Here is a 26,820-nt window from a genome sequence, read left to right as displayed (position 1 = left end):
CTAGAGAATGAAGAGTGCTTGAAACTCTGCATGTCAACATCTCCGTTCAGTGCCACACCCACAAAATGCACAAGCAACAATTTCCACATCAACACCGTATGAAACAAATAGTCAACACCAGAAGGAGATAACGTCCGCAGGAACCTACCACATAGTGAAGGACATACACTATTTGATGTCCTATTATGCAGCTCATTTTTATTTGACACTTATTGAAATATCTTGTGTGACATCATGCACAAAAGGGCACTTTATTTGTTTTAAACTATTGTAGTGGCGTTCTGTACAAAAAGTGCACTTTAATTGAGTGTTGTTTTGATATGTCATCTTAGTGACATCATGCACAAAAGTGCACTAATAGCTTGTTTTAAAATGTCTCTGACAATCTTGCACTTTCTGTTTGGAAATGACATGAATGTTTGTGCCACTGCTTAATAACTGTTTCATAAATACACTTTTGTTAATTGACTTAGTTGTGGTTTCCCTCTCTGCATGAAAGTTTAAAAGTAGCATATATTAATGCAGTATGAAGAAGAATGTTGTAATGTAGACACATAGAATCATCATACTGCTGTGATTATATGCATCAAGTGTTCATTCAAGGCTAAGGCAAAATATCCACATATATATGGTGTATCGTGACATGGACTAAACATATCCACATATATATGGTGTATCGTGACATGGACTAAACATATCCACATATATATAGTGTATCGTGACATGGACTAAACATATCCACATATATATGGTGTATCATGACATGGACTAAACATATCCACATATATATGGTGTATCGTGACATGGACTAAACATATCCACATATATATGGTGTATCGTGACATGGACTAAACATATCCACATATATATGGTGTATGGTGACATGGCCTAAACATATCCACATATATATGGTGTATCGTGACATGGACTAAACATATACACATATATATGGTGTATCGTGACATGGACTAAACATATCCACATATATATGGTGTATCGTGACATGGACTAAACATATCCACATATATATGGTGTATCGTGACATGGACTAAACATATCCACATATATATGGTGTATCGTGACATGGACTAAACATATCCACATATATATGGTGTATCGTGACATGGACTAAACATATCCACATATATATGGTGTATCGTGACATGGACTAAACATATCCACATATATATGGTGTATCGTGACATGGACTAAACATATCCACATATATATGGTGTATCGTGACATGGACTAAACATATCCACATATATATGGTGTATCGTGACATGGACTAAACCAGGGGTCGGCAACCTTTACCACTCAAAGAGCCATTTTGGCAAGTTTCACAAATTAAAGAAAATAATGGGAGCCACAAAAAAAAAATTTAAATTTAAAATGTAAAACACCGTATACAAAGCTTAATTACTTTGTGCTATGTTAACCAGGGGTCTGCGACACGCGCACCGGCACGCACTTTAATGTGGGAACTTGTTGTTAGTGCGGCCCGCGAGTTTTGAATGGAAGGCGCTTGATAGCGTCATACTTGCCAACCCTCTCATTTTTCCCGGGAGACTCCCGAATATCAGGGCGTGATGACACTGCTTTGGGCGCCCTCTACTGCCTGCCCAAACAGTGTACCTGTTCGACCACATGTAGAATGCAGTTTCAACTTGCTCACGTAAGTGACAGCAAGGCGTACTACCTCAGCAGCCACACATCTTACACTGACGGTACCAATACCCAGAATCCCATGCAGCCCTAACTCTTCCGCTCAACCAACGCACGGAGGGGGGGGGGGGGGGGGGGGGGTTGATGTGTGGGGGGATTTGGTGGTAGCGGGGGTGTATAATGTAGACTGGAAGAGTTAGGGCTGCATGGGATTCTGGGTATTGGTTGTGTTGTGTTTATGTTGTGTTACGGTGGGATGTTCTCCGGAAATGTGTTTTTCATTCTTTTTTGGTGTGGGTTCACAGTGTGGCGCATATTTGTAACGTAACAATGTTACAGTTGTTTGATACGGCTACCGTCAGTGTAAGCTGTGTGGCTGATGAGTAAGTATGCTTTGCTGTCTCCTGTGTGTGCAGGTAAAAGCAACATACAACATGTGGCTGGGCTGGCACGTTGTTTGTAAATGCTATAGAGGACAATTACTGCAGTGCAATTAGGACACTCCCTTTATTTAGTAATTAGAGTGTAAATAGGAATATATTTTCCCTGGGAGCTATTTATGAGAGACACTGAGATCCATAAGTCTCCTGGGAAAGTCGGGGGGGTCGGCAAGTATGTAGCTGAGCCGCATCAGAGTGGTCAAAGAGCCGCATGCGGCTCCGGAGCCGCGGGTTGCCGACCCCTGGACTAAACATATCCACATATATATGGTGTATCGTGACATGGCCTAAACATATCCACATATATATGGTGTATCGTGACATGGCCTAAACATATCCACATATATATGGTGTATCGTGACATGGCCTAAACATATCCACATATATATGGTGTATGGTGACATGGACTAAACATATCCACATATATATGGTGTATCGTGACATGGCCTAAACATATCCACATATATATGGTGTATCGTGACATGGCCTAAACATATCCACATATATATGGTGTATCGTGACATGGCCTAAACATATCCACATATATATGGTGTATCGTGACATGGCCTAAACATATCCACATATATATGGTGTATCGTGACATGGACTAAACATATCCACATATATATGGTGTATCGTGACATGGCCTAAACATATCCACATATATATGGTGTATCGTGACATGGCCTAAACATATATATGGTGTATCGTGACATTGACTAAACATATCCACATATATATGGTGTATCGTAATATGGCCTAAACATATCCACATATATATGGTGTATCGTGACATGGACTAAACATATCCACATACCTGTATATATGGTGTATCGTGACATGGACTAAACATATCCACATATATATGGTGTATGGTGACATGGGCTAAACATATCCACATATATATGGTGTATCGTGACATGGACTAAACATATCCACATATATATGGTGTATGGACTAAACATATCCACATATATATGGTGTATCGTGACATGGCCTAAACATATCCACATATATATGGTGTATCGTGACATGGACTAAACATATCCACATATTAATAAAAGGCCATATCGCCCAGCCCTAGTTAGAATGTGATTTTTTTTTTTTTTTATATATCCACCATCATGTCTTTTATAATGATTGTGAACGATAGAAAAATTCCCCCAAAAAGTGCAGTTCCCCTCTAAATTGCAATGATTAGATTTAAGACTTGAAGTGTATGAGCATGAAGTGATGAAGCCTACTTGGATGAGTCTTCTAAGACAAAGTGAACAGTCCAATTGTGATGGATTGAATGCCCTGAGAATAAAATGATATGTGCTTACTTGGACTGTGATGAAGCTGTGAGGACTCAGGTGCTTTGTCTTCATGCTTTTCAGTCTTCACAGAGACAACAGTCAGTGGAAACTTGCTGACATCATCCTCCTCCTGCCCTACAACACACTCTCCCTCCTGACTGATCCACACTTCCTTCTCTTCCTCTTTCGCGTGGGGGGGCTGTGGATCCTCCTCATCATATTTAATGTGAGGGGGCTGCTGGACGTCTGTTGGGTAAATAAGTAAATAAGATAAAAAGAGAATATACATAGTTTTGGACTGACACTGTTAACACAATGACATTATTTGCATTCTTCTGTGTGTTGTGTTAAAAGTGTGTAGCAAAACAACCAATAAAAATGCGGGAAATACCACCTTTTGTCCCAGCCACTAAAATTAATTCAAAAGTGAGTACAAAAACAGACTCGGAATTTTGATGGGGGCAATTTGAAAAGTTTTTATAAGTACGAGGCAGCATTGATTGAGGCATTCTTAACTTTACACTCACTGATGTAAAGTGTGTAAATATTTGATTCTGTATACGGTCTATGACACCTAAACTTTATCTCTAAACTCAACCACAATCTTGTAATGACATAGTCATCACCATAACTTCAATATCATGGAAATAAAAAATCTAATTCCAAAATCACTTAAAAAAACATTCATGGTAAGTTTTTGTCATCATGCAAAATACTTTTTGGTGGTCATTTTGTTGGCTGGGCCAAAAGGAACTTTTACCAAAACATGTTTTACTATGTGGTGTTTTATGGAGTATCTCCATCAACAATTCCTCTTTAGGAATTGGAGACCATCTACGACACGCTGAAGGAAAGTCAGTCACCTTTATGTTCTTTTAATAATTCAAGTGTTGACTACTTTGGTTATTGTTGCATGTAAGTCAGAATCAGGAAGTGAAATTATAACTTTAATTAGATTTTATTACAGTATAACATATATTTGGTGAGTGTGTGAGTTTTGTGTAAACATGTTGATACAGGTTTACATTTTCTTGGGGACTGGAACACAGATATGTCCTGAAAGGATGCACCCATTTTTAAAACCTTCACTAAGCTGTGCCACCAACATTGTCTCACTTAGCTCATTAAGCAAACTACCAGGGTGAGTGAGTCCTTTTAAACCTTCATAGACCTCGTTGTTACTTCTGACCAGTGTAAGATCACCACAGGTGGAACTACTGTATGCGGCTTAAGTGATCATTCCATCATTTTCTGTACCCATAAAAAACATAGAACCGAGGCTGACGGCCACAAAACAAGCAAAGCTACAATCCTTAAGACCTAGACTAGCAAGGCTTTCAATGAGAAACTGGCTGTCATGATCCGTTACCCGGATCATGGCATGATGTATGTTTTTGGTAATGTTTCTGTGTTAGTCTGTTTCCTGGGTGCACCCTCTTTCCCTGTTTACTGTTGGTTTCCATGGACACTGATTCTCCTCACCTGTCTTAGTTTAGCAATTAGTGTTCCCACCAGGTGTTTTGGTTAATCACTCCCCTTTATAGTGTGCGGTCACCCAGCAGTAGTTGCTGGGTCAATGTTTGCTGTAGGCAACATTTACGTCTCATGTTTTTTCTCATCGCTGTAGCAAAGTCTAGCTTTCCTCGTTTTTTCACCTTTGGTGACATTTTGGTTTTGTTCTGCTCCACGCTTGCTAGCGTCCTCAGTTTTGTATTTTTGTCTTGCCTTTAATTTATTAAAAGAAAACTTCATCTTACCTCCACGACACTCCTGCTTGTCTCCTGCCTTGGAAGGAACACAACAATCGCAGCCATGCGTCGAAGACGTAACACTGGCAAATTAAGACTCGCCTGGTACTTGCAAGTACACAGGTTTTTGGGTCAATTCCTAACCTCAGAAAAGTAGATAACTTCACAGTCAAAGGGGGTGACAATGTTATAACAACTAAAAATGAGATGACCTATCTTGGCTGCATCGTAGAGACTAATCTCTCCAGTGAAAAAATTACTACTAAGGTAGTCAAAGAATCAACCGACAAATTCTGTTCTTACTAGTGTTGTCCCGATACCAATATTTTGGTACCGGGACCTGTACCAAAATGTATTTCGATACTTTTCGATACTTTTCTAAATAGAAAGGACCACAAAAAAGTGCATTATTGGCTTTATTTTAACAAAAAGTCTTCGGGTACATTAAACATATGTTTCTTATTGCAAGTTTGTCCTAAAATAAAATAGTGAACTTACTAGACAACTTGTCTTTTAGTAGGAAGTAAACAAACAAAGGCTCCTAATTTAGTCTGCTGACATATGCAGTAACATATTGTGTCATTTATATTCTATTATTTTGTCAAAATTATTAAGGACAAGTGGTAGAAAATGGATTATTAATCTACTTCTTCATTTACTGTTAATATCTGCTTATTTTCTGTTTTACATGTTTTATCTACACTTCTGTTAAAATGTAATAATCACTTATTCTTCTGTTGTTTGATACTTTACATTAGTTTTGGATGATACCACAAATTTGGGTATCAGTCTGATACCAAGTAATTACAGGATCATACATTGGTCATATTCAAAGTCTTCATGTGTCCAGGGACATATTTACTGACTTTATAAACATAATATATATTTTTTAAAACAAAATCAGATGTTGTGATGCCAAAAAATATTGATATAATCATAGAAGTAGTACTTTTTACAGGCGGTATAGTACCAAATATGATTCATTAGTATCGCGGTACTATACCAATACCGGTATACCATACAACCCTAGTTCTTACTTAGTAGGATCGCACCGCTGGTGGGTAGAAATACACTTAAGACTCTAACACAAGCACACATTTAACCCCACTTTGACTACGGAGTTCATGTTTGGTACCGTGACGCCTTAAAAGCCCTGAAAAACAAACTCCCGACAGCCAAAACAAAATGATTGGGCTTCTACTCATCCGTCCTTCTCGGGCTCACCTTTCTGCCAACCTTTTCAGACTACAGCTTCTTGCAGTTGGTCTGGTGTACAAGATACACCATACCACTAAAATACCCATGTATTGCAACTACCGGAGGTAGTTGTACAAATGACATTCAACCCAGATTTCACTACAAAAAAGGTTCTAAATCGTTTTCCTGCTATCCCACCAAAATGTGTAAGTCCCTATCAAAAAGAGAAGACATTACAGGTTGCGGCTACTCGTAACTGGGACCATACAAAGCCTTTTGCTTATTGTAAATTATAATTTCATTTAGTTTCTTGCAGTATATTTGTATTTTAAATGCTAATTTCTACATAGTAATGTGAGTTAAAAAATATTTCAACTGAAACCATCTCAGGCTTTCTTGTAGCAGCAGGGTTTCCCGCAGCATTTTGTTGTTAAGGCGGCCGCCTTAACAACAAAGAGCCACCGCCTAAACTAACGCCTTAACAGGATCTCCAGCCACAGGTGTGCATTTAAAAAACTATTACTGTCCCCAAGCAAAGGCATACACTGAGTGTCATACGCATGCCAAAATACTGGGGGCGCTGTAGCCTAGGACTTAAGACCATTTTAGCCAATCAGAAACCTCCAAAACGTCATTTCCGGAGGCGGCATATAGCAAAAATGGCGGGTCACGGCAAGAAAGAATTATCTATGTGGACTGACAGAGAAGTAGAGCTACTTTTAAGCATCGTTTTGGAGCTTAAAGTTAACAAAACTCAACAACGTGTTGACTGGGAAACTTGCCAGTATGGTGACATTCTTACCCTATTTTGGAACGGTACGGAGATGGAGGGACATCTGAGGAATTTCCTCATCGAAAAGAGGACATGACAAAAACAACTATCGACACTAAACTGAAAGTGATTGGTGGAAAGTACAGACAAGCAGTGGACGCAGGTGGAAGAAGTTGTTTTGCTGTACTTCCAACTATGCCAGCAGACCTGGGGTGCTTCTCCATCAACTACATCCATTCCATTTGGAATAGAAACATCAGATATTGACACAAGCTCTCACAGGAGTTGGGATTCTCCATTCACCCTTGACAGCCTGGTCACAGACAAAGATATGCTCAATGATGTACAAGAGCAGCAAGATTCCAATAGGAGCAATCCACAATCTTCTGTGGTGAAAGAGAGAAGAGCTCTACTTCAGGTATGTGGGCGCTAACTTCATTGCTAGGAAGTAATATTGTTAAAAGGCAGATATATGGGGCATCAAAACATTTTTATATGAACTGCACTGCAATTCCAAATGCTCTCAGATGACCACTTTCAACAATGTGGAATCATATTTGTTTGAATATGATCATTGTTTGACAACAGTGTGACAAAAATACTTCCTTTGGAATCAGAAGTCAAGATGGCAAGCATATATTCAAGTTCAGCTGTTTTACATGTATTTAAATAGGCTTGTATTAAAAATGCTTTGAGTAGTTTCTTGTAATAAATAATATTGAGTTAAGTAAAACTGCAGTTGCATTAAATATTATTTTTTTCTGTCAAAATTAAATTAGCTCGAAGTGTTGTATTGACACACATTGTTTCTTGACGATGTTGAGGACCATTTGACATGTTGTAAATAACATGTCACTATCTTACACCTGTGCTAAAGTGGCTTTATCCCAAATAATGTATTCATGATTGTTGAATGCCACTTTGCAAAAATCCTTATAAAAATGTTTGGTTTTTTTCACGAGGCAAAACTCAACAGCCACAAGCAGGACAGACTAAAAGGAAAACTTCCAATGGAGACAAAGTTGCTGAATGCAGTAGAAGAAGACGTCCAGGTAAAGAAGAGACTTCTGGACATGATGGAGACCTCAGAGAAGCAATCGTCTGACAATTTAGACAAACTAACCTCAAATTACTAAGTCAAAATATTGACTTACTAAGTCATAATAATGACATACTTAGTATCTCAGGTAACTAAGACTGTTTTGTGTTTTGTTTGTACTTTACGGGAAAAATATGGAGATATATATCGTATATCGCCATTCTGCAAATGGAGCGGAAAACAACTAAAAATTGTAGGCTTCTTTATTTCTCTAATATTTTTATTTATTATAAGATATTGTTATTTGGTTCTTTTTTAATAAACAATGTGTTCAATGTAATCAGAGTCTGTAGTGTATTGCCCCCCCCCCCCAGGCTGTGGTGGCAGCGATGAGGTGGAGACGTGATGGCGAGAGGCCGAGTTACACTGTTCCTTACACCCACCCACCCCCTTCCCTGTCCGGACGCCTATCCCGGGCGACGCCCCCTCCCACCACCTTAACTAACACATTTTCTGGGGGAAACATTGAGCAGTGAATGTGTACCGTGATGAAAGTGTAGCCTTTCCTATGCAAACTTCTCATAACTCCTTCAATCAATCAATCACACATTGTTACAAACTGAGAGTAACATCAACCTCAAACTGTCTCGTTTTCATGAAGAATGTAAATGAAAGCATTGCATCATCCCCAAAGACAAACCATCTTCCTATTAAGTTCAAGTACCAATGATTGTCACACACACACACACACACACACACACACACACACACACACACACACACACACACACACACACACACACACACACACACACACACACACACACACACACACACACACACACACACACACACACACACACACTAGGCCTGGCAAAATTATTCTCTGCATTTGACCCCTCACCCTTGATCACCCCCTGGGAGGTGAGGGGAGCAGTGAGCAGCAGCGGTGGCCGCGCCCGGGAATCATTTTTGGTGATTCAACCCCCAATTCCAACCCTTAATGCTGAGTGCCAAGCAGGGAGGTAATGGCTCACATTTTTATAGTCTTTGGTATGACTCGGCCTGGGTTTGAACTCACAACCTACCCATCTCAGAGCGGACACTCTAACCCAGGCCTGGGCAATTATTTTGACTCAGGGGCCACATTTAGAGAAAAAAATGTGTCTGGGGGCCGGTATTTGTATTTTTAGGACCACTAATACAAAACCTCACAATAATGTCTGATTGAATGCTAAAAACGCCTGAAAAAACGGAATGGAATTTAAAAATTTTTTACTGAATGAGACACCCACAATGTACATGAAAATAAAGAATGTGGGATTTACAATATTAACTATGAAGAATAAAACACTGAATATTGACAACATATGAACGTCACACCCCCTCTCCATCCACATATTTTACAATCAAGCAAAATGCAACAAACACAGCGAAATATGAACACGAAGGGTAAAAAAAACCCACTTACAATCGGATATATCTGATATATCACTAAGCTTTAGAACTTTGTTGTGAAAATCTTCTTCCGCGTCTGTCCCTGACACCCACATTTCAGGAAACACTCCGTGGAAACGCTCCCCGCCCACGCTGCTTGGTGCCTCGTCTGAGCTGCTGTGACTTAGATGACCATAGTAACTAATTAGATGACCATAGTAACTAATTACATTACCATAGTAACTAATCACATTACCATAGTAACTAATTAGAATAACATAGTAACTAATTAGATTAGCATAGTAACTCATTAAAATGCCATAGTAACTAATTAGATTACCATAGCAACTAATTAAAATACCATAGTAACTAATTAGATTACCATAGTAACTAATTTGAATGCCATAGTAACTGGTATATCATGCAAAAGCGCAGATTCCAACCATTGAAATACTTTGTATAGGGCTTTGGAAAACCAGGAATTATGAACTCAAACTTGAATTTCCATGAAAACCGGAATTTTCATACATTTCAAAAACAAATGTATGAAATGTTTAAGTTTAATATCTAACTTAAACTTAGATATTTAAATTTCCATCTTAAATATCTAAACAATTATTTGGGAATGTCCGGCGGGCCGCATGTGGCCCCCAGGCCTTAATTTGCCCAGGTCTGCTCTAACCACTAGGCCACTGATTGACCATCTATTGAAGAAAGGTGTTAATAATCATATATAAAGTTAGTAAACATGTGAGAGTAAGAAGTCAACAAACCTGTTCTGTGTAACACAACTTGATGTTTCTTGAAAACAGCGTCCAGTAGTTGATAGTTCTCCTCTTTTGTTCTAGAAAGTTCCGCCTCGTATTCTGCTATCGTTCTTTCTAACACTACAAATATTTCTTCAACGGCAGCAGTTAGTCGCTGATCCACCAACGCTCTCAACATGTGTAATGTAGACATTTTCACACAATCACAACACTTTACTCTCACACTTGATCTCTACTTAGCGATGTGTTGAGAACTTCTGTTAGCAGCTAACAGGCTAAGCTAACTAGCGAGCTAAGCTAACTAACAATAAACAAACACGAGATCCAGCAAAGTGCTTCTAGCGCATCGAGACGATTTTACCCTGAATTAAATAATCAAAGACGTATTTTATACGACGTAAATATTTCAAACTGGAGAACAAATAATAAGACAGACTTATTAGCGTCCTGCACACTTCCTTCTATGTCAATGTGCTTTCACGACAGTTGGCACGCTTGACGTTACAAGACGGTTCTGCTCTCGTCTATGACTGCCTGCTCTCGCGAGATGTGTCATGCGCAGAAGACTCAAAGCTTTGTAGTAAATCAGGAGCGTGATCCCTTTTTGATTTTCTACATTTATTTTGCATTATTGACTTTGTTAAAACTGTTGTTGGTGTAACCTATTTTTATGGGCATGCATTTTATGACATACATTACATCCCACCGCTGCCACCTATGTAACCGAGGGTTTATAAATGTCACCTATACTGTATAAAACTACAAAATTACAAACACGGAGGCTCCAGTTCACACGAGGACCACTTTATTTTTCTTCTTTCAAAAACCTCCGCTCCACTAAAACATGTCATCACTTCCGCTCTTGGCGCCTTCAAAATAAGAGCTCAAGGCATATACTGTAAAACAGCTTATAACAGGAACTTAACATCATGAAGAGGCATGCCCATAAAAATAGGTTACATATGTAATAAAATGATTATTTTTTTTATTTTGTTGTAATTGTTACATGAGCTAAAATGATGTATATATTGTTGTATTATTCACCAATAAGTCGATACATTTTGGTCCTGTGTTTTATTCTGATGATAATGAAAAACGAGGTAAAAGGCAAAGTGAAAGTGAAACTAAGCTACTGCCTCTCGCCTACACATCAATTTATCGTGCGGTAGCCAAAAGTCACCAGTAGATGGCAGTACAGTATTGTAAAGTCCTACATATAGTACCATTGAAATGTTGCTGCTCATATTAATAAAACGCTAAATCCTTTATTTTTGACAAAATACCTCTAGTAGTGATACAAATGTGCTCTGGCAAAATAATCTTATTTCCTTTGTTTGGCTTGAAAGAAGCTATGAAAATAAACGTGACAAAAAATGAGTAAATCTCCGCCATTTTAGTTTTTAAAAAAAGTTCTCAGGAAGAAAAAAAGGTTGTAGATGATGTGAAAGGACCAAATCCTCTGTTTAAGAATAATACGAATAAAAATAATCAATGTTATTTATAAGGTGCCTTTCTAGAGACGATACAAACATTACAACATTGAACAATATAAAACAGAAAATAACAGTTTAGACAAGAAACTAGAAATAGCTGAAATGAAAGTGAATAAGCATTCTGGAATAAGTGTGTTCTTGATTTGAAAAGGCTAAATGGGTCCATATTGTGGAAGTCTTGCTGTTCCAAAAATATGGAGGGTCAAATGGGACAAAATTAAACAAATAAATACATCTTTAAATAATTACTTAAATGTGATAATTCATTAAAATGGAATTAAATACATAAATGTATTTTATCTTTCAAACTCAGCCATTAAAGTCAGGGGGCGGGTCCAAACATCTGATTGGTTCCACCGACCAGAGAGAATAGCGGTTGATATCTTTGTCCAAAGTGAGGAAATTGTTACATCTTTGTAACTGGTTTGGACTTATGTTTGCTTGTTATCTTTATGTGCTATATAAGTTCCTGTCCTGTGCCCTTATTTGGTATGTTTCACTTCCTCGTGCTGTTCACAGGCTTCCACACCAGCTGCCTGATATGCAACAGGGACACACTTGTACCCAGTTGCCAATCAATCTCCTATTTCAGTCCAGATTGTCATCCATCTTTGCGTACACGTGTTGTTTCTGGTACAAAATTAGTTCCGCCTCTTGCATATTTACTTCTGCACTCGCCTTCTTTTGTTTTCCTCCACTCCTTTTGTGGTTGAGTTTTCTATTCTTTCCTCCCCTCCATGTGAGTATTTTCTCTGCATCCTTGGGGTCACGTCACTAAGCTGCATTCCAGCTCCTGACAGAAATAACTGCATTACATTCCTCTACTTTATTTGCTACATGCTGTGAGTCAGCATAGGTCTTACTTGCATATGTTCCACATCTACAAGCTACTCCCCAAAAAGTATTAAAAAGTTTTCAAATACTTTTAAAGTTCCAAAGATATGAAGATTTGACGGGGCGAGGTTGTGGATAACCTTGCAAGTAAGAAAATGATCTAAAACTGGCTACGGTCTTTGACGAGGAGCCAGTGGAGTTGCTGCAAGACCAGGGTGATGTGCTGGACTAAGGGGGTTCTGGTGAGTATCCGGCTGGGGGAGTTGAAAGATTCAAGGAAGTTTATTGTTTAGACACATCAGATGGTAGGAAAACCAGATTTAGCCCAATAAGAACCATGTGAAAGTATAGCCAAAAGTCACTAAAGTATGGTTTAATACAGCCAAACTTCACTCTCCCGCCAGCTTGGACCAAGAATTGGATTCAAAAGGACCCCTTACAGGCAGTACACCAGACAATTGGACCCAGTTCAAGGACGTAATAATGTCACAACCTCTGTTTGCCAAGAAGCAAACTTTTGATGAGTACGACATGACTGTACAGGCTCGAATTGATGAAAAAAGAAGAGCCTATATTGTGGATCCCAACATGACAGGTTTAAAGACTGTCAAGCAAAAGACCAAAGAGAGCTCTGCTCTATGCAAGACACATGGTGGGAGCCAAAAGCTGAGGAAATCCAGCGTTACGCAGACTCTCTCAACTCCAAAATGCTCTTCAGCCATCTCAAAGCCATCTTTGGTCCAGCCAAAGGGGGCACTGCATACCCTCTCTCTGTTGATGCATCCACCAAATTAAAGAGCAAATCTATCAGTGGGCGTTGGAAAAAAATCTTTAGTCAGTTCCTCAACAGACCACCTTCTGTTGACCAAGAGGCATTACAACAGATACCACAGAAGCCAACTCAGGTGTACCTGTACCTCCCTCCTACTCGGGGGAAGTGAGAACTGCCATGGACCAGACACACTGTGGTAAAGCAGCAGCTCAGAATGGCATACCTGTAGAAGTGTACAAAGCCCTAGGACCCACAGCCTTCAAGTCATTTCACAACATCCAGTTAACCATTTGGGACAAAGGACATACGTAGCCTGACCTTGGAGATGCCACCATTGTCATCTTATGTTAAAAAAAAAGGACAGAAATTCGGACTGTGGTAACTACAGAGGTATATCGCTTCTCTCTATTGCTGGAAAGATCCGAGCTTGTGTCCTGCTAAAACAGACTAACGGATGGCATTTCTGAGAATCGTCTCCCAGAAGCACAATGTGGTTTCTGTCCGGGCAGAAGCACTGTTGACCTGGTATTTGTGATACGCCAACACCCAGAAAAGTGTATTGAGCAACAGATGGACCTGTAGGTCTTTGTTGAACTAATCAAAGATTTTGACTCAGTAAATCTTGAAGCACTCTGGTCTATGTTGGCAAAATTGGGCGGCCCAGAAAAGTTCACAATATTGATAAGTCTCTCTCACGATGACATGATTGGTCAGGTCCTCTAAAACGACGACTATACTGGCAGCTTTGGGATCAGTAACGGTGTCAACCTTCAACCTCTTCTTCACACAAGTCATCCTCCATGCTATCAAGGACCTTGACATTGGCATCTACTTCAGATACCGCCAAGACGGATCCGTGTTTGATCTGAGACCTTTCGCTGCAAAGACAAAGACAGGAAAAAGTCATCTTCAAGGCTCTTTCGCTGATGACAATGCACTTCATGGCTCACAAGGAGGACAATCTCCAAGTCATTAATGAGTGTTGTGAGACATGACATCAGACCATACTTGCCAACCCTCCGGAATTTTCCGGGAGACTCCCGAATGTCAGTGCCTCTCTCGAAAATCTCCCGGGACAACCATTCTCCCAAATTTCTCCCGATTTCCTTCCGGACAACAGGCAAAAGAGCTGCTTACTTATTCCTCTCGCGAGATCTGGAAGAGAGAGCTGGTTACTTGTTTCTCTCGCGAGATCTGACAAGACTGCGCGCGAAGCAAACACGGCGAGGATAAAGCAAGATGGCGTCTGACGGTGAAGACGTTATTGCCGTGTTCTTAATCTGTGCGTCCATGTACACATATATGTCCTTTATTACACTCTATTCATTAATAACTGTTTGTATATTAGTCTGAGCGCACTTTGATGCTAGCTTAGCTTGCTAGTTAGCTTAGCTTGTTAGCTGCTAACAGAAGTGATGAAAAGACATCGCTAAGCAGAGATCAAGTGTGAGTGTAAAGTGTTGTGATTGTGTGAAAATGTGCGAAAGAACCATAGCAGAGTACGAGGAGGAACTTTGTCCAACAAAAGAGGAGAAGGAGCGACAACATCAAGTTGTGTTACACACAACAGGTTTGTTTACTTCTTACTCTCACATCTTTACTAACTTTATATTTATTATTAACACTATTCTTCAATAGATTGTCTATAGGAAGATGAATCTGATGATGCGCTGATTGTTTTATGTTGTTCATAAAAACCAGACAATATTTATGAGAGGTTGATGTTCCTTTCAGTTTGTAACAATGTGTATCAACATGTTTACACAAAACTCACACAGTCACCGGGGGAATATTCCAGAGAGCAGGTTAAGTGCAAACTCCTGAGTATGTAAAGATCGAGAGGTAAGACAAAGTCAGAGTCAGTTACCATGGTAACTGACGCTGTAAACCTAGCCTGCTAGCTGGCAGGTTTGACAAGTTATTTATGTGTGTAAAAGCTATACTGACCTGTTATTTCCTTCATATTGGTGCAGCCATTAACCTACTACAACACCTACTACATCCACCTACTCAGTGGCCTAGTGGTTAGAGTGTCCGCCCTGAGATGGGTAGGTTGTGACTTCAAACCCCGACTGAGTCACACCAAAGACTATAAAAATGGGACGCATTACTTCCCTGCTTGGCACTCAGCATCAAGGGTTGGAATTGGGGGTTAAATCACCATAACAATGATTCCCGGGCGCGGCCACTGCTGCTGCTCACTGCTCCCCTCACCTCCCAGGGGGTGATCAAGGGTGATGGGTCAAATGCAGAGAATAATCTGGCCACACCTAGTGTGTGTGTGACAATCATTGGTACTTTAACTTTTTAATGTGGCAGTGATTGTGTAAAAAAAAAATCCTGATCTAAAGACGACATCTTGATCTCATACCATCTCAAACAAATTGGCCGTTCATTATTAAGTGAAATGTCTTAAAGTCGCTGAAATTCGTCTTTAATCAAGCAACACTATGTTTTATCCAGTTACTCGATTAATCGAAAACATTTCCAGTAGAACACTTGATTAATAAAATGTTCAATAGCCATAGCCCTATATTTCATGTACGATTTAATATTTAGCATGTAGGAGTTAAAATGTATTTTTTTTGTGTCCTGTAGACATCCATCAGCTGATTGGACACCAAGAAGAATGTCTCCCTCATCTGCAGGGGGACAGTTTCACTTTAGAGTATCCACAGCCCTCACATTTTAAAGGGGACGAGGAGGATCCACAGCCCCCCTATTTTAAAGAGGAAGAGGAGGGAGAGTGTCCTGTAGAGCAGGAGGAGGATGATGTCAGCAAGTTTCCACTGACTGTTGTCTCTGTGAAGACTGAAGAGCATGAAGACAAAGCACCTGAGTCCTCCCAGCTTCATCACAGTCCAAGTAAGCACAACATCCACATATCATCTAATACAATGTTTGTGACACATGTTCATCCGGGCGCCACATTTATGACTAAAGATGGAGATATACTTGCTTTTTAACACCACCATTTAAAAATGAATGCTCATCAATCATCAACAATGTAATTGCTGGGGTGTAACCATGTGACCTAGAGGCCGTCCTCCTTACCTCACGTGGTCAAATGAAGGCAAATATTCAATATGGCTACTGTTTATTTACCTTTAGCAGCACACATGTCAGCATATTTCAAAGGTTTAGTGGTGAAGATTAGGGATGTATACCAAGTACCATTTTTTTTAGTACTGGTTCCTAATTATGTCGTCCATGAGAACCGTGAAGATTCTGGACTAACGACACAACTATTGATATTTTTAATTCCAGCTGACTGGCGTAACTATGACACGTTGTCACATTGAGTTCAGCTGCCGCTGCTACACATTAAAATCAGCTTTGAATAATGACAAATAAGGAAGCAACAACACGCAAAAGTGTGATGTGTGTGTTATTGACAAGAAGATGACATAACTGCATTTCACCTTGCACTGCACACATAGTTGACTTCTTTAAGACTTCAAATAAACAGCTGTTGTTTTTTTTCTGTTTTTTTTTCTTTTCTTTATTTAACCAGGTAAAAATCCCATAGAGATCAAAGATCTCTTTTCCAAGGGAGACCTGGCCAAGAGGGCAGCAGCAAGGTTACATTAAAAACAGTAAACAACACATAAAACATGACATGTACAACATTAAAACTTGCTGACATAACACATGTGCATACAGACAAGGTAAACAGTAAACAACACATAAAACATGACATGTACTACATTAAAACTTGCTGACATAACACATGTGCATACAGACAAGGTAAACAGTAAACAACACATAAAACATGACATGTACTACATTAAAACTTGCTCACATAACACATGTGCATACAGACAAGGTAAACAGTAAACAACACATAAAACATGACATGTACTACATTAAAACTTGCTGACATAACACATGTGCATACAGACAAGGTAGACTGCAATCCTTTCACAGAAGCTTTAAACTCATTCAATGTAACAAGGGTTTGAAGTTGAATATTGGATTGTAGGTTATTCCAAGCCTTCACTGCTGAAAACCTAAATGCTTTCTTGCCCAGTTCAGTTCTTACTTTGGGGACGACAAATTGCAGAACATTCATTGAACGAAGATTGTGATTTCCTTGTTTCTTTGTTAAAAGACAAGACAGATAAGATGGGGTGATACCCAGAATGGTTTTGTAGATGAACACATACCAATGATTGAGGCGTCAAGAACATTAAGATGTCAAGTTGACCATTGAGTATAACACACAATGGTGAGTAAGTTAACCATTGAGTATAACACACAAGGGTGAGTAAGTTTACCATTGAGTATAACACACAATGGTGAGTAAGTTAACCATTGAGTATAACACACAATGGTGAGTAAGTTAGCCATTGAGTATAACACACAATGGTGAGTAAGTTAGCCATTAAGTATAACACACAATGGTGAGTAAGTTAACCATTGAGTATAACACACAACAGTGAGTAAGTTAGCCATTGAGTATAACACACAATGGTGAGTAAGTTAACCATTGAGTATAACACACAACAGTGAGTAAGTTAGCCATTGAGTATAACACACAATGGTGAGTAAGTTAACCATTGAGTATAACACACAATGGTGAGTAAGTTAGCCATTGAGTATAACACACAATGGTGAGTAAGTTAGCCATTGAGTATAACACACAATGGTGAGTAAGTTAACCATTGAGTATAACACACAACAGTGAGTAAGTTAGCCATTGAGTATAACACACAATGGTGAGTAAGTTAACCATTGAGTATAACACACAATGGTGAGTAAGTTAGCCATTGAGTATAACACACAATGGTGAGTAAGTTAGCCATTGAGTATAACACACAATGGTGAGTAAGTTAGCCATTGAGTATAACACACAATGGTGACTAAGTTAACCATTGAGTATAACACACAATGGTGAGTAAGTTTACCATTGAGTATAACACATAATGGTGAGTAAGTTAACCATTGAGTATAACACACAATGGTGAGTAAGTTAACCATTGAGTATAACACACAATGGTGACTAAGTTAACCATTGACTATAACACACAATGGTGAGTAAGTTTACCATTGAGTATAACACATAATGGTGAGTAAGTTAGCCATTGAGTATAACACACAATGGTGAGTAAGTTAACCATTGAGTATAACACACAATGGTGACTAAGTTAACCATTGACTATAACACACAATGGTGACTAAGTTAACTATTGAGTATAACACACAATGGTGACTAAGTTAACCACTGAGTATAACACACAATGGTGACTAAGTTAACTATTGAGTATAATACAATGGTGAGTAAGTTTACCATTGAGTATAACACACAATGGTGAGTAAGTTAACCATTGAGTATTAACAGTGTTTCCCATTAACTGCCAAGATACCTGTGGCGGTGGGGGCGTGGCTATGGGCGTGGTCACCATGACATCATCAAGTAATTTGCATAATTTACTACAATGATATGATTTTCTCTAAAAAGGCTAAAAAAATGTATACTTACTAATTAATAATAACAGTTTTGTTTAAAACGTCCATCCATCCATCCATCCATTTTACATTATGAATACACAAAAGATAACTACTACAGTATCAAATTAGTATTAGCATCTGAAGCACCGTCTCCACGTGTGTTTATTGACAACAGGGTTATAACCTGGACACGTTAGCTCGTCGGTATGGTAACAGGTGACTGTTACTGCGTGCGTCTGCCCCGGCCCCCGAGTAAAACAGCGGCGGTGTTAATGAAGCAGCGTCAGACTGCTCACCGTCAGTGAAACACTCGGTGAAGTCTCGGATTAACGTTAAATATATGACGAGCCAACGGAGCGATGCCGCTATAACCTATCTCACCTGGTAGAGCACCCGCTGCGGCGACCCAGTTCCATCCCACCTGACAGTCGCTTTGCTCCGCGTCAAAAGCAAGACTTGTTTCTATAATAAAATCCCAGTAAAAGTTTTTTTTTACAACATACTGAATGTGCTCCTTAAAACTCAAGTGGTCATCAGTAAGGCTGCAGCTAACAATTATTTTTCTATCAATTAATCTATAGATTATTTTTTTCGATTAATCGGTTAATCTATAGATTATTTTTTAGATTAATCTATAGATTATTTTTCCTTTTACCGATTATTTTTTTATTTAAAATGAAGATGAAAAAATAAATGTAGGCCAGTTTTTTCAAAAGGCATGGCTTTTATTTACAAAAAAAAAGTATGGCCACTCAGTCAACATTGACAACAACATGACTAAATATTCTGCAACAACGTAAACATTTAAAACTTTTAACATTTAACAAAATTAAAAGTAGCTTATTTGCTTTTTAATGTGCAAATATAAAAGTCAACATCCAGTGCAAATCTTAATATTCTGCAATAGTATAAGCATTTCAAAAGTAAAAGTATTGCTTATTTTGCTTTAAAATGTGCAAAAATAAAGATAAACATCCAATACAAAAAAGTGCAAAATGAAATATTTTGTAAAAGTGTAAACATTTCAACAAAAGTGAAAGTATTGCTTATTTGCTAAAATGTGCAAAAATAAAGATAAACATCCAATACAAAAAAGTGCCCAATCTAAATATTCTGGAGCACTGTAAACATTAAGTATTGCTTTTAAAATGTGCAAAATAAACATCCAGTCCAACACAGTACACAATAACCAATTCGACTCATTCCAGTGAGTGACTAACAGTTGTAATGAAGAAAGGTTAGCATGTCTACATGCTCTGGTTCTTTTCATGTTTACAATATTCTCAACAGCTGAAAATAGGCGCTCAGAAGGGGTCGATGTGGCTGGAACTGAGAGGTAATTAGCCTTCACCTCAAGCCAGGACTGCGAGTGAGCTGAGCTGCAGTTTAAGTTTCTAGAAGGTCAACGGGCTCATAGTGATGTTACTAGTACAGGGGTAGGGAACCTATGGCTCTAGAGCCAAATGTGGCTCTTTTGATGACTGCATCTGGCTCTCCGATAAATCGTAGCTGTCATTGCTTAACACGATAAGTAATGAATAATTCTGCTGGTAATCACAGTGTTAAAAATAACCACGTATCAACCAGACTACAAAGCCATCAGCAAAACCATGCAGCACCAGAAGTCGCATTAATGGTAAGAAGTATTTTATTTATTATTGGTTAACTTCACAATAACACTGTTATTAAAATAATAAGAAACTTATTATACTCTAAAAATGTTGGTCTAACTTAAAAATGCACGCATTTAGTTGTATTCAGTGTTAAAAAATGTGTATATGGCTCTTACGGAAATACATTTTAAAATATTTGGCTTTCATGGCTCTCTCAGCCAAAAAGGTTCCCGACCCCTGTACTAGCAGTTGACTGGCAGTTGTTTATTATCATTTGGGGAGAGTCCGCTGCCTGGTGCTCACCTGCTAAACATCTATCTGCTCGACGCTGAAGCGCTGACTACATGCGCTCTGAATACACACTGCTGATTGGCTGTTAACGCTCTGAATACGCACTGCTGATTGGCTGTTAAAGCTTTGTGTGTACCAATCAGATGGTTGTGTGGGTGGGACAATGCTGGGTGCTGGGACAGAGGCAGAAGGAGCAAAGCAGCTTGTTAAGACTTTAGCTTAGAAACTCGTTCGGTACACCCCCGTACCGAACCAAAAGCCCCGTACCGAAACGGTTCAATACAAAACACGTACCGTTACACCCCTAGCAGATACAAATGACACATTCATGTTTTTGTGTAATGATGACAATGTATACTCGCGCGGACGATTGACTAGTTGATGGTTGATGGTTTTCTTTTCAAATGTTCGTTTATAGCCGTTGTGCTGCTATGATAGGCCATTTCCGCTCGACACAGTGTGCATACAACAACATTATTAGGCCGTGTATTGAAATACTCCCACACTTTTGACGAATTTTGGCGTGCTTTTTGCTATATTAATTATATTGTACATTTCCATAGTTTAGTTAGCTGAGGTATATAATGTACAGTGTATTTTGTCAACAACTGTATGTGTGTAACGTATTTCTTGTGCTGAGCAATCATAAAACGGCTGCAAAGACGCACTGGCTGAGGCTCGCAGTAATCCCGCCTCCTGGTGGATAATGAACCCCCGCCGTAGAATGCACCCCCTGACGGGGGTGTTATATCAACTAAAGCCCACACTTAAACTTTCCACGTGCAAGATTGAATCTATTTAAAAAAGTTATTTAGTAAGAAGCCAAAAAGTGCAAAAACAATAATGTTCGTGTTGGAGGAGTTGTGAATGACTGCTGGGCCACAACATTAGGTACACCTGCAGACTGCAGCACGGATTTCATATTTCAGTCATTCACAACTCCTCCAACACGAACATTATTGTTATGAACATTATAATTGTATGTAAAAAAAACATTATGATTTGTACATTTTCAGAATGTGTTTGTTCTATTTTTAAACAAAGAAAACAATCTGCAGTTGTCTTTATTTTTAAGTTATCTTGCCGTGATTTTACTAGTCCGGCCAACTTGGAGTACATCTTCCTCCATGTGGCCCCCAATCTAAAATTAGTTTAAACACCCCTAGCCTAGATCTTCCTGCGAAAAGCAGATACGAGAAAAAAATCTAATTATGAAACGGAATAGATCCTTAAAGATTTGTTGAGTAATATCAGGGATTATCCGTCGGTGGCGTTCCCAGACATGTGGAATTATCTTGAGTTCCAGACGTCATTCTACACCACAAATTATGGTTAAGTTTAGAGATAAAGTTTAGGTGTCATAGACCGTATACAGAATATAATATTTACACACTTTATATCAGTGAGTGTAAAGTTAAGAATGCCTCAATCAATGCTGCCTGGTTTTGCTACACAATTTTAACACAACACACAAAAGAACACAAATAATGTCATTGTGTTAACAGTGTCAGTCCAAAACTATTTTTATTCTCTCTTTATCTTATTTACTTATTTACCCAACAGACGTCCAGCAGCCCCTTTACATTAAAGAGGAAGAGGAGGATACACAGCCCACCCATATTAAAAAGGAAGATGAGGATCCACAGCCCACCCACATTAAAGAGGAAGAGGATGATCCACAGCCCACCAACATTAAAGAGGAAGACGAGGATCCACAGCTAACCCACGTTAAAGAGGAGGAGGAGGATCTACAGCCCCCCCCACCCCCCACATGAAAGAGGAGGGAGAGTGTGTTGTAGGGCAGGAGGAGGATGATGTCAGCAAGTTTCCACTGACTGTTGTCTCTGTGAAGACTGAAGAGCATGAAGACAAACCACCTGAGTCCTCACAGCTTCATCACAGTCCAAGTAAGCACATATCATTTTATTCTCAGGGCATTCAATCCATCACAACTGGACTGTTCACTTTGTCTTAGAAGACTCATCCAAGTAGGCTTCATCACTTCATGCTCATACACTTCAAGTCTTAAATCTAATCATTGCAATTTAGAGGGGAACTGCACTTTTTGGGGGAATTTTTCTATCGTTCACAATCATTAAAGAAGACATATGGTGGATATATTAAAAAACAAAGTCACATTATATTTAGGGCTGGGCGATATGGCCTTTTATTAATATGTGGATATGTTTAGGCCATGTCACGATACACCATATATATGTGGATATGTTTAGTCCATGTCACGATACACCATATATATGTGGATATGTTTATTCCATGTCATGATACACCATATATATGTGGATATGTTTAGTCCATGTCACAATACACCATATATATGTGGATGTGTTTAGTCCATGTCACGATACACCATATATATGTGGATATGTTTAGTCCATGTCACGATACACCATATATATGTGTATATTTTGCCTTAGCCTTGAATGAACACTTGATGCATATAATCACAGCAGTATGATGATTCTATGTGTCTACATTACAACATTCTTCTTCATACTGCATTAACATATGCTACTTTTAAACTTTCATGCAGAGAGAGAAACCACAACTAAGTCAATTTAGCAAAAGTGTATTTATGAAACAGTTATTAAGCAGTGGCACAAACATTCATGTCATTTCCAAACAGAAAGTGCAAGATTGTCAGAGACATTTTAAAACAAGCTATTAGTGCACTTTTGTGCATGATGTCACTAAGATGACATATCAAAACAACACTCAATTAAAGTGCACTTTTTGTACAGAAGGCCACTACAATAGTTTAAAACAAATAAAGTGCCCTTTTGTGCATGATGTCACACAAGATATTTCAATAAGTGTCAAATAAAAATGAGCTGCATAATAGGACATCAAATAGTGTATGTCCTTCACTATGTGGTAGGTTCCTGCGGACGTTATCTCCTTCTGTTGTTGACTATTTGTTTCATACGGTGTTGATGTGGAAATTGTTGCTTGTGCATTTTGTGGGTGTGGCACTGAACGGAGATGTTGACATGCAGAGTTTCAAGCACTCTTCATTCTCTAGCGGGTGACTTTTCAAATGATGCTACATATTAGCAGTGCTGCTACTTTTTGTAGCAACGCTTTTGCCACATACTTGTTCACCATCTACCCGCTTGAAGCCAAACCACCGCCAGACGATGGACTCACTGATGTTTTTTTGGGGGAATTAATTATTCCTTCATTTGTTACCAGATTGGCACCTTCTCTCTCTCGTATTACCACTCGCACCACAGCTAACGTTACCATGCCGCTACCTGTCTGCTCCGTGAGAGCGTATGACGTTGCACACGTGACAGTATGTGACGTATGTAAGAAGGTGCGCTTGTTTTATGTCTCTGTGAGAAGGAGACACAAGAAAGAGTGAGAAGAGCCTGTAGTGTAATGCCTGCAGCTAAAAGCAACTGTGTGAGAACGTATACTCCAATATCACCATATAGTCATTTTCTATATCGCACAGAGACAAACCCACGATATATCCAGTGTATTCCATGTATCACCCAGCCCTAATTCTAACTCATAAATGTAAATAAAAGTCCACTTGCAATGGAGCCAATGGGAGGTCCTCTATAACCATCCAAAATACACCAACAATACTCCATTTGCATTTTGTGGCTGGAATGTCCACCAAGTGTTAGTTGACTTGACTTGACTTGACTTTGACTTTATTTGGAACATGCAAGCATACAACATGATACATCACACATGCATGCATACAACATGATACATCACACATGCATGCATACAACATGATACATCACACATGCATGCATACAACATGATACATCACACATGCATGCATACAGCATGACACATCACACATGCATGCATACAACATGATACATCACACATGCATGCATACAACATGATACATCACACATGCATGCATACAACATGATACATCACACATGCATGCATACAACATGATACATCACACATGCATGCATACAACATGATACATCACACATGCATGCATACAACATGATACATCACACATGCATGCATACAACATGATACATCACACATGCATGCATACAACATGATACATCACACATGCATGCATACAACATGATACATCACACATGCATGCATATGACATGATACATCACACATGCATGCATACGACATGATACATCACACATGCATGCATACAACATGATACATCACACATGCATGCATACAACATGATACATCACACATGCATGCATACAACATGATACATCACACATGCATGCATACAACATGATACATCACACATGCATGCATACAACATGATACATCACACATGCATGCATACGACATGATACATCACACATGCATGCATACAACATGATACATCACACATGCATGCATACGACATGATACATCACACATGCATGCATACGACATGATACATCACACATGCATGCATACAACATGATACATCACACATGCATGCATACAACATGATACATAACACATGCATGCATACAACATGATACATCACACATGCATGCATACAACATGATACATCACACATGCATGCATACAACATGATACATCACACATGCAAGCATACAACATGATACATCACACATGCATGCATACAACATGATACATCACACATGCATGCATACAACATGATACATCACACATGCATGTATAAAACATGATACATCACACATGCAAGCATACAACATGATACATCACACATGCATGCATACAACATGATACATCACACATGCATGCATACAACATGATACATCACACATGCATGCATACAACATGATACATCACACATGCATGCATACAACATGATACATCACACATGCATGCATACAACATGATACATCACACATGCATGCATACAACATGATACATCACACATGCATGCATACGACATGATACATCACACATGCATGCATACGACATGATACATCACACATGCATGCATACGACATGATACATCACACATGCATGCATACAACATGATACATCACACATGCATGCATACAACATGATACATAACACATGCATGCATACATCATGATACATCACACATGCATGCATACAACATGATACATCACACATGCATGCATACGACATGATACATCACACATGCATGCATACGACATGATACATCACACATGCATGCATACAACATGATACATCACACATGCATGCATACAACATGATACATAACACATGCATGCATACATCATGATACATCACACATGCATGCATACAACATGATACATCACACATGCATGCATACAACATGATACATCACACATGCAAGCATACAACATGATACATCACACATGCATGCATACAACATGATACATCACACATGCATGTATACAACATGATACATCACACATGCAAGAATACAACATGATACATCACACATGCATGTATACAACATGATACATCACACATGCAAGCATACAACATGATACATCACACATGCATGCATACAACATGATACATCACATATGCATGCATACGACATGATACATCACACATGCATGCATACAACATGATACATCACACGTGCATGCATACAGCATGACACACCACACATGCATGCATACAACATGATACATCACACATGCATGCATACAACATGACACATCACACATGCGTGCATACGACATGACACATCAAACATGCGTGCATACAACATGATACATCACACATGCATGCATACAACATGATACATCACACATGCATGCATACGACATGATACATCACACATGCATGCATACAACATGATACATCACACATGCATGCATACAACATGATACATCACACATGCATGCATACAACATGATACATCACACATGCATGCATACAACATGATACATCACACATGCATGCATACAACATGATACATCACACATGCATGCATACGACATGACACATCACACATGCATGTATACGACATGATACATCACACATGCATGCATACACCATGATACATCACACATGCATGCATACAACATGATA

At 38.9% G+C, this 26,820-nt stretch overlaps 1 protein-coding gene across 1 annotated transcript in view; it reads right to left on the bottom strand.

Moving 5' to 3' along the window:
- LOC133664818 (gastrula zinc finger protein XlCGF57.1-like) overlaps positions 1-10,843 on the bottom strand; it is an 18,836-nt gene extending 7,993 nt beyond the window's left edge. The window contains exons 1-2 of the mRNA XM_062069748.1: positions 10,370-10,843; positions 3,431-3,649 (exon numbers count right to left, since the gene is read on the bottom strand). Coding sequence (XP_061925732.1) covers positions 3,431-3,649; positions 10,370-10,556 — 406 coding nt within the window. The 5' untranslated portion in view covers positions 10,557-10,843. The remainder of the gene's footprint in view (positions 1-3,430; positions 3,650-10,369) is intronic.
- Between the last annotated feature and the right edge of the window lie 15,977 nt (positions 10,844-26,820).

Source organism: Entelurus aequoreus, linkage group LG14, assembly GCF_033978785.1.
Source record: "Entelurus aequoreus isolate RoL-2023_Sb linkage group LG14, RoL_Eaeq_v1.1, whole genome shotgun sequence".
In the NCBI taxonomy this organism is placed as follows: domain Eukaryota; kingdom Metazoa; phylum Chordata; class Actinopteri; order Syngnathiformes; family Syngnathidae; genus Entelurus; species Entelurus aequoreus.
The sequence above is the reverse complement of the archived record's forward strand: the minus strand, read 5'-3'. Positions and strand labels throughout refer to the sequence as shown.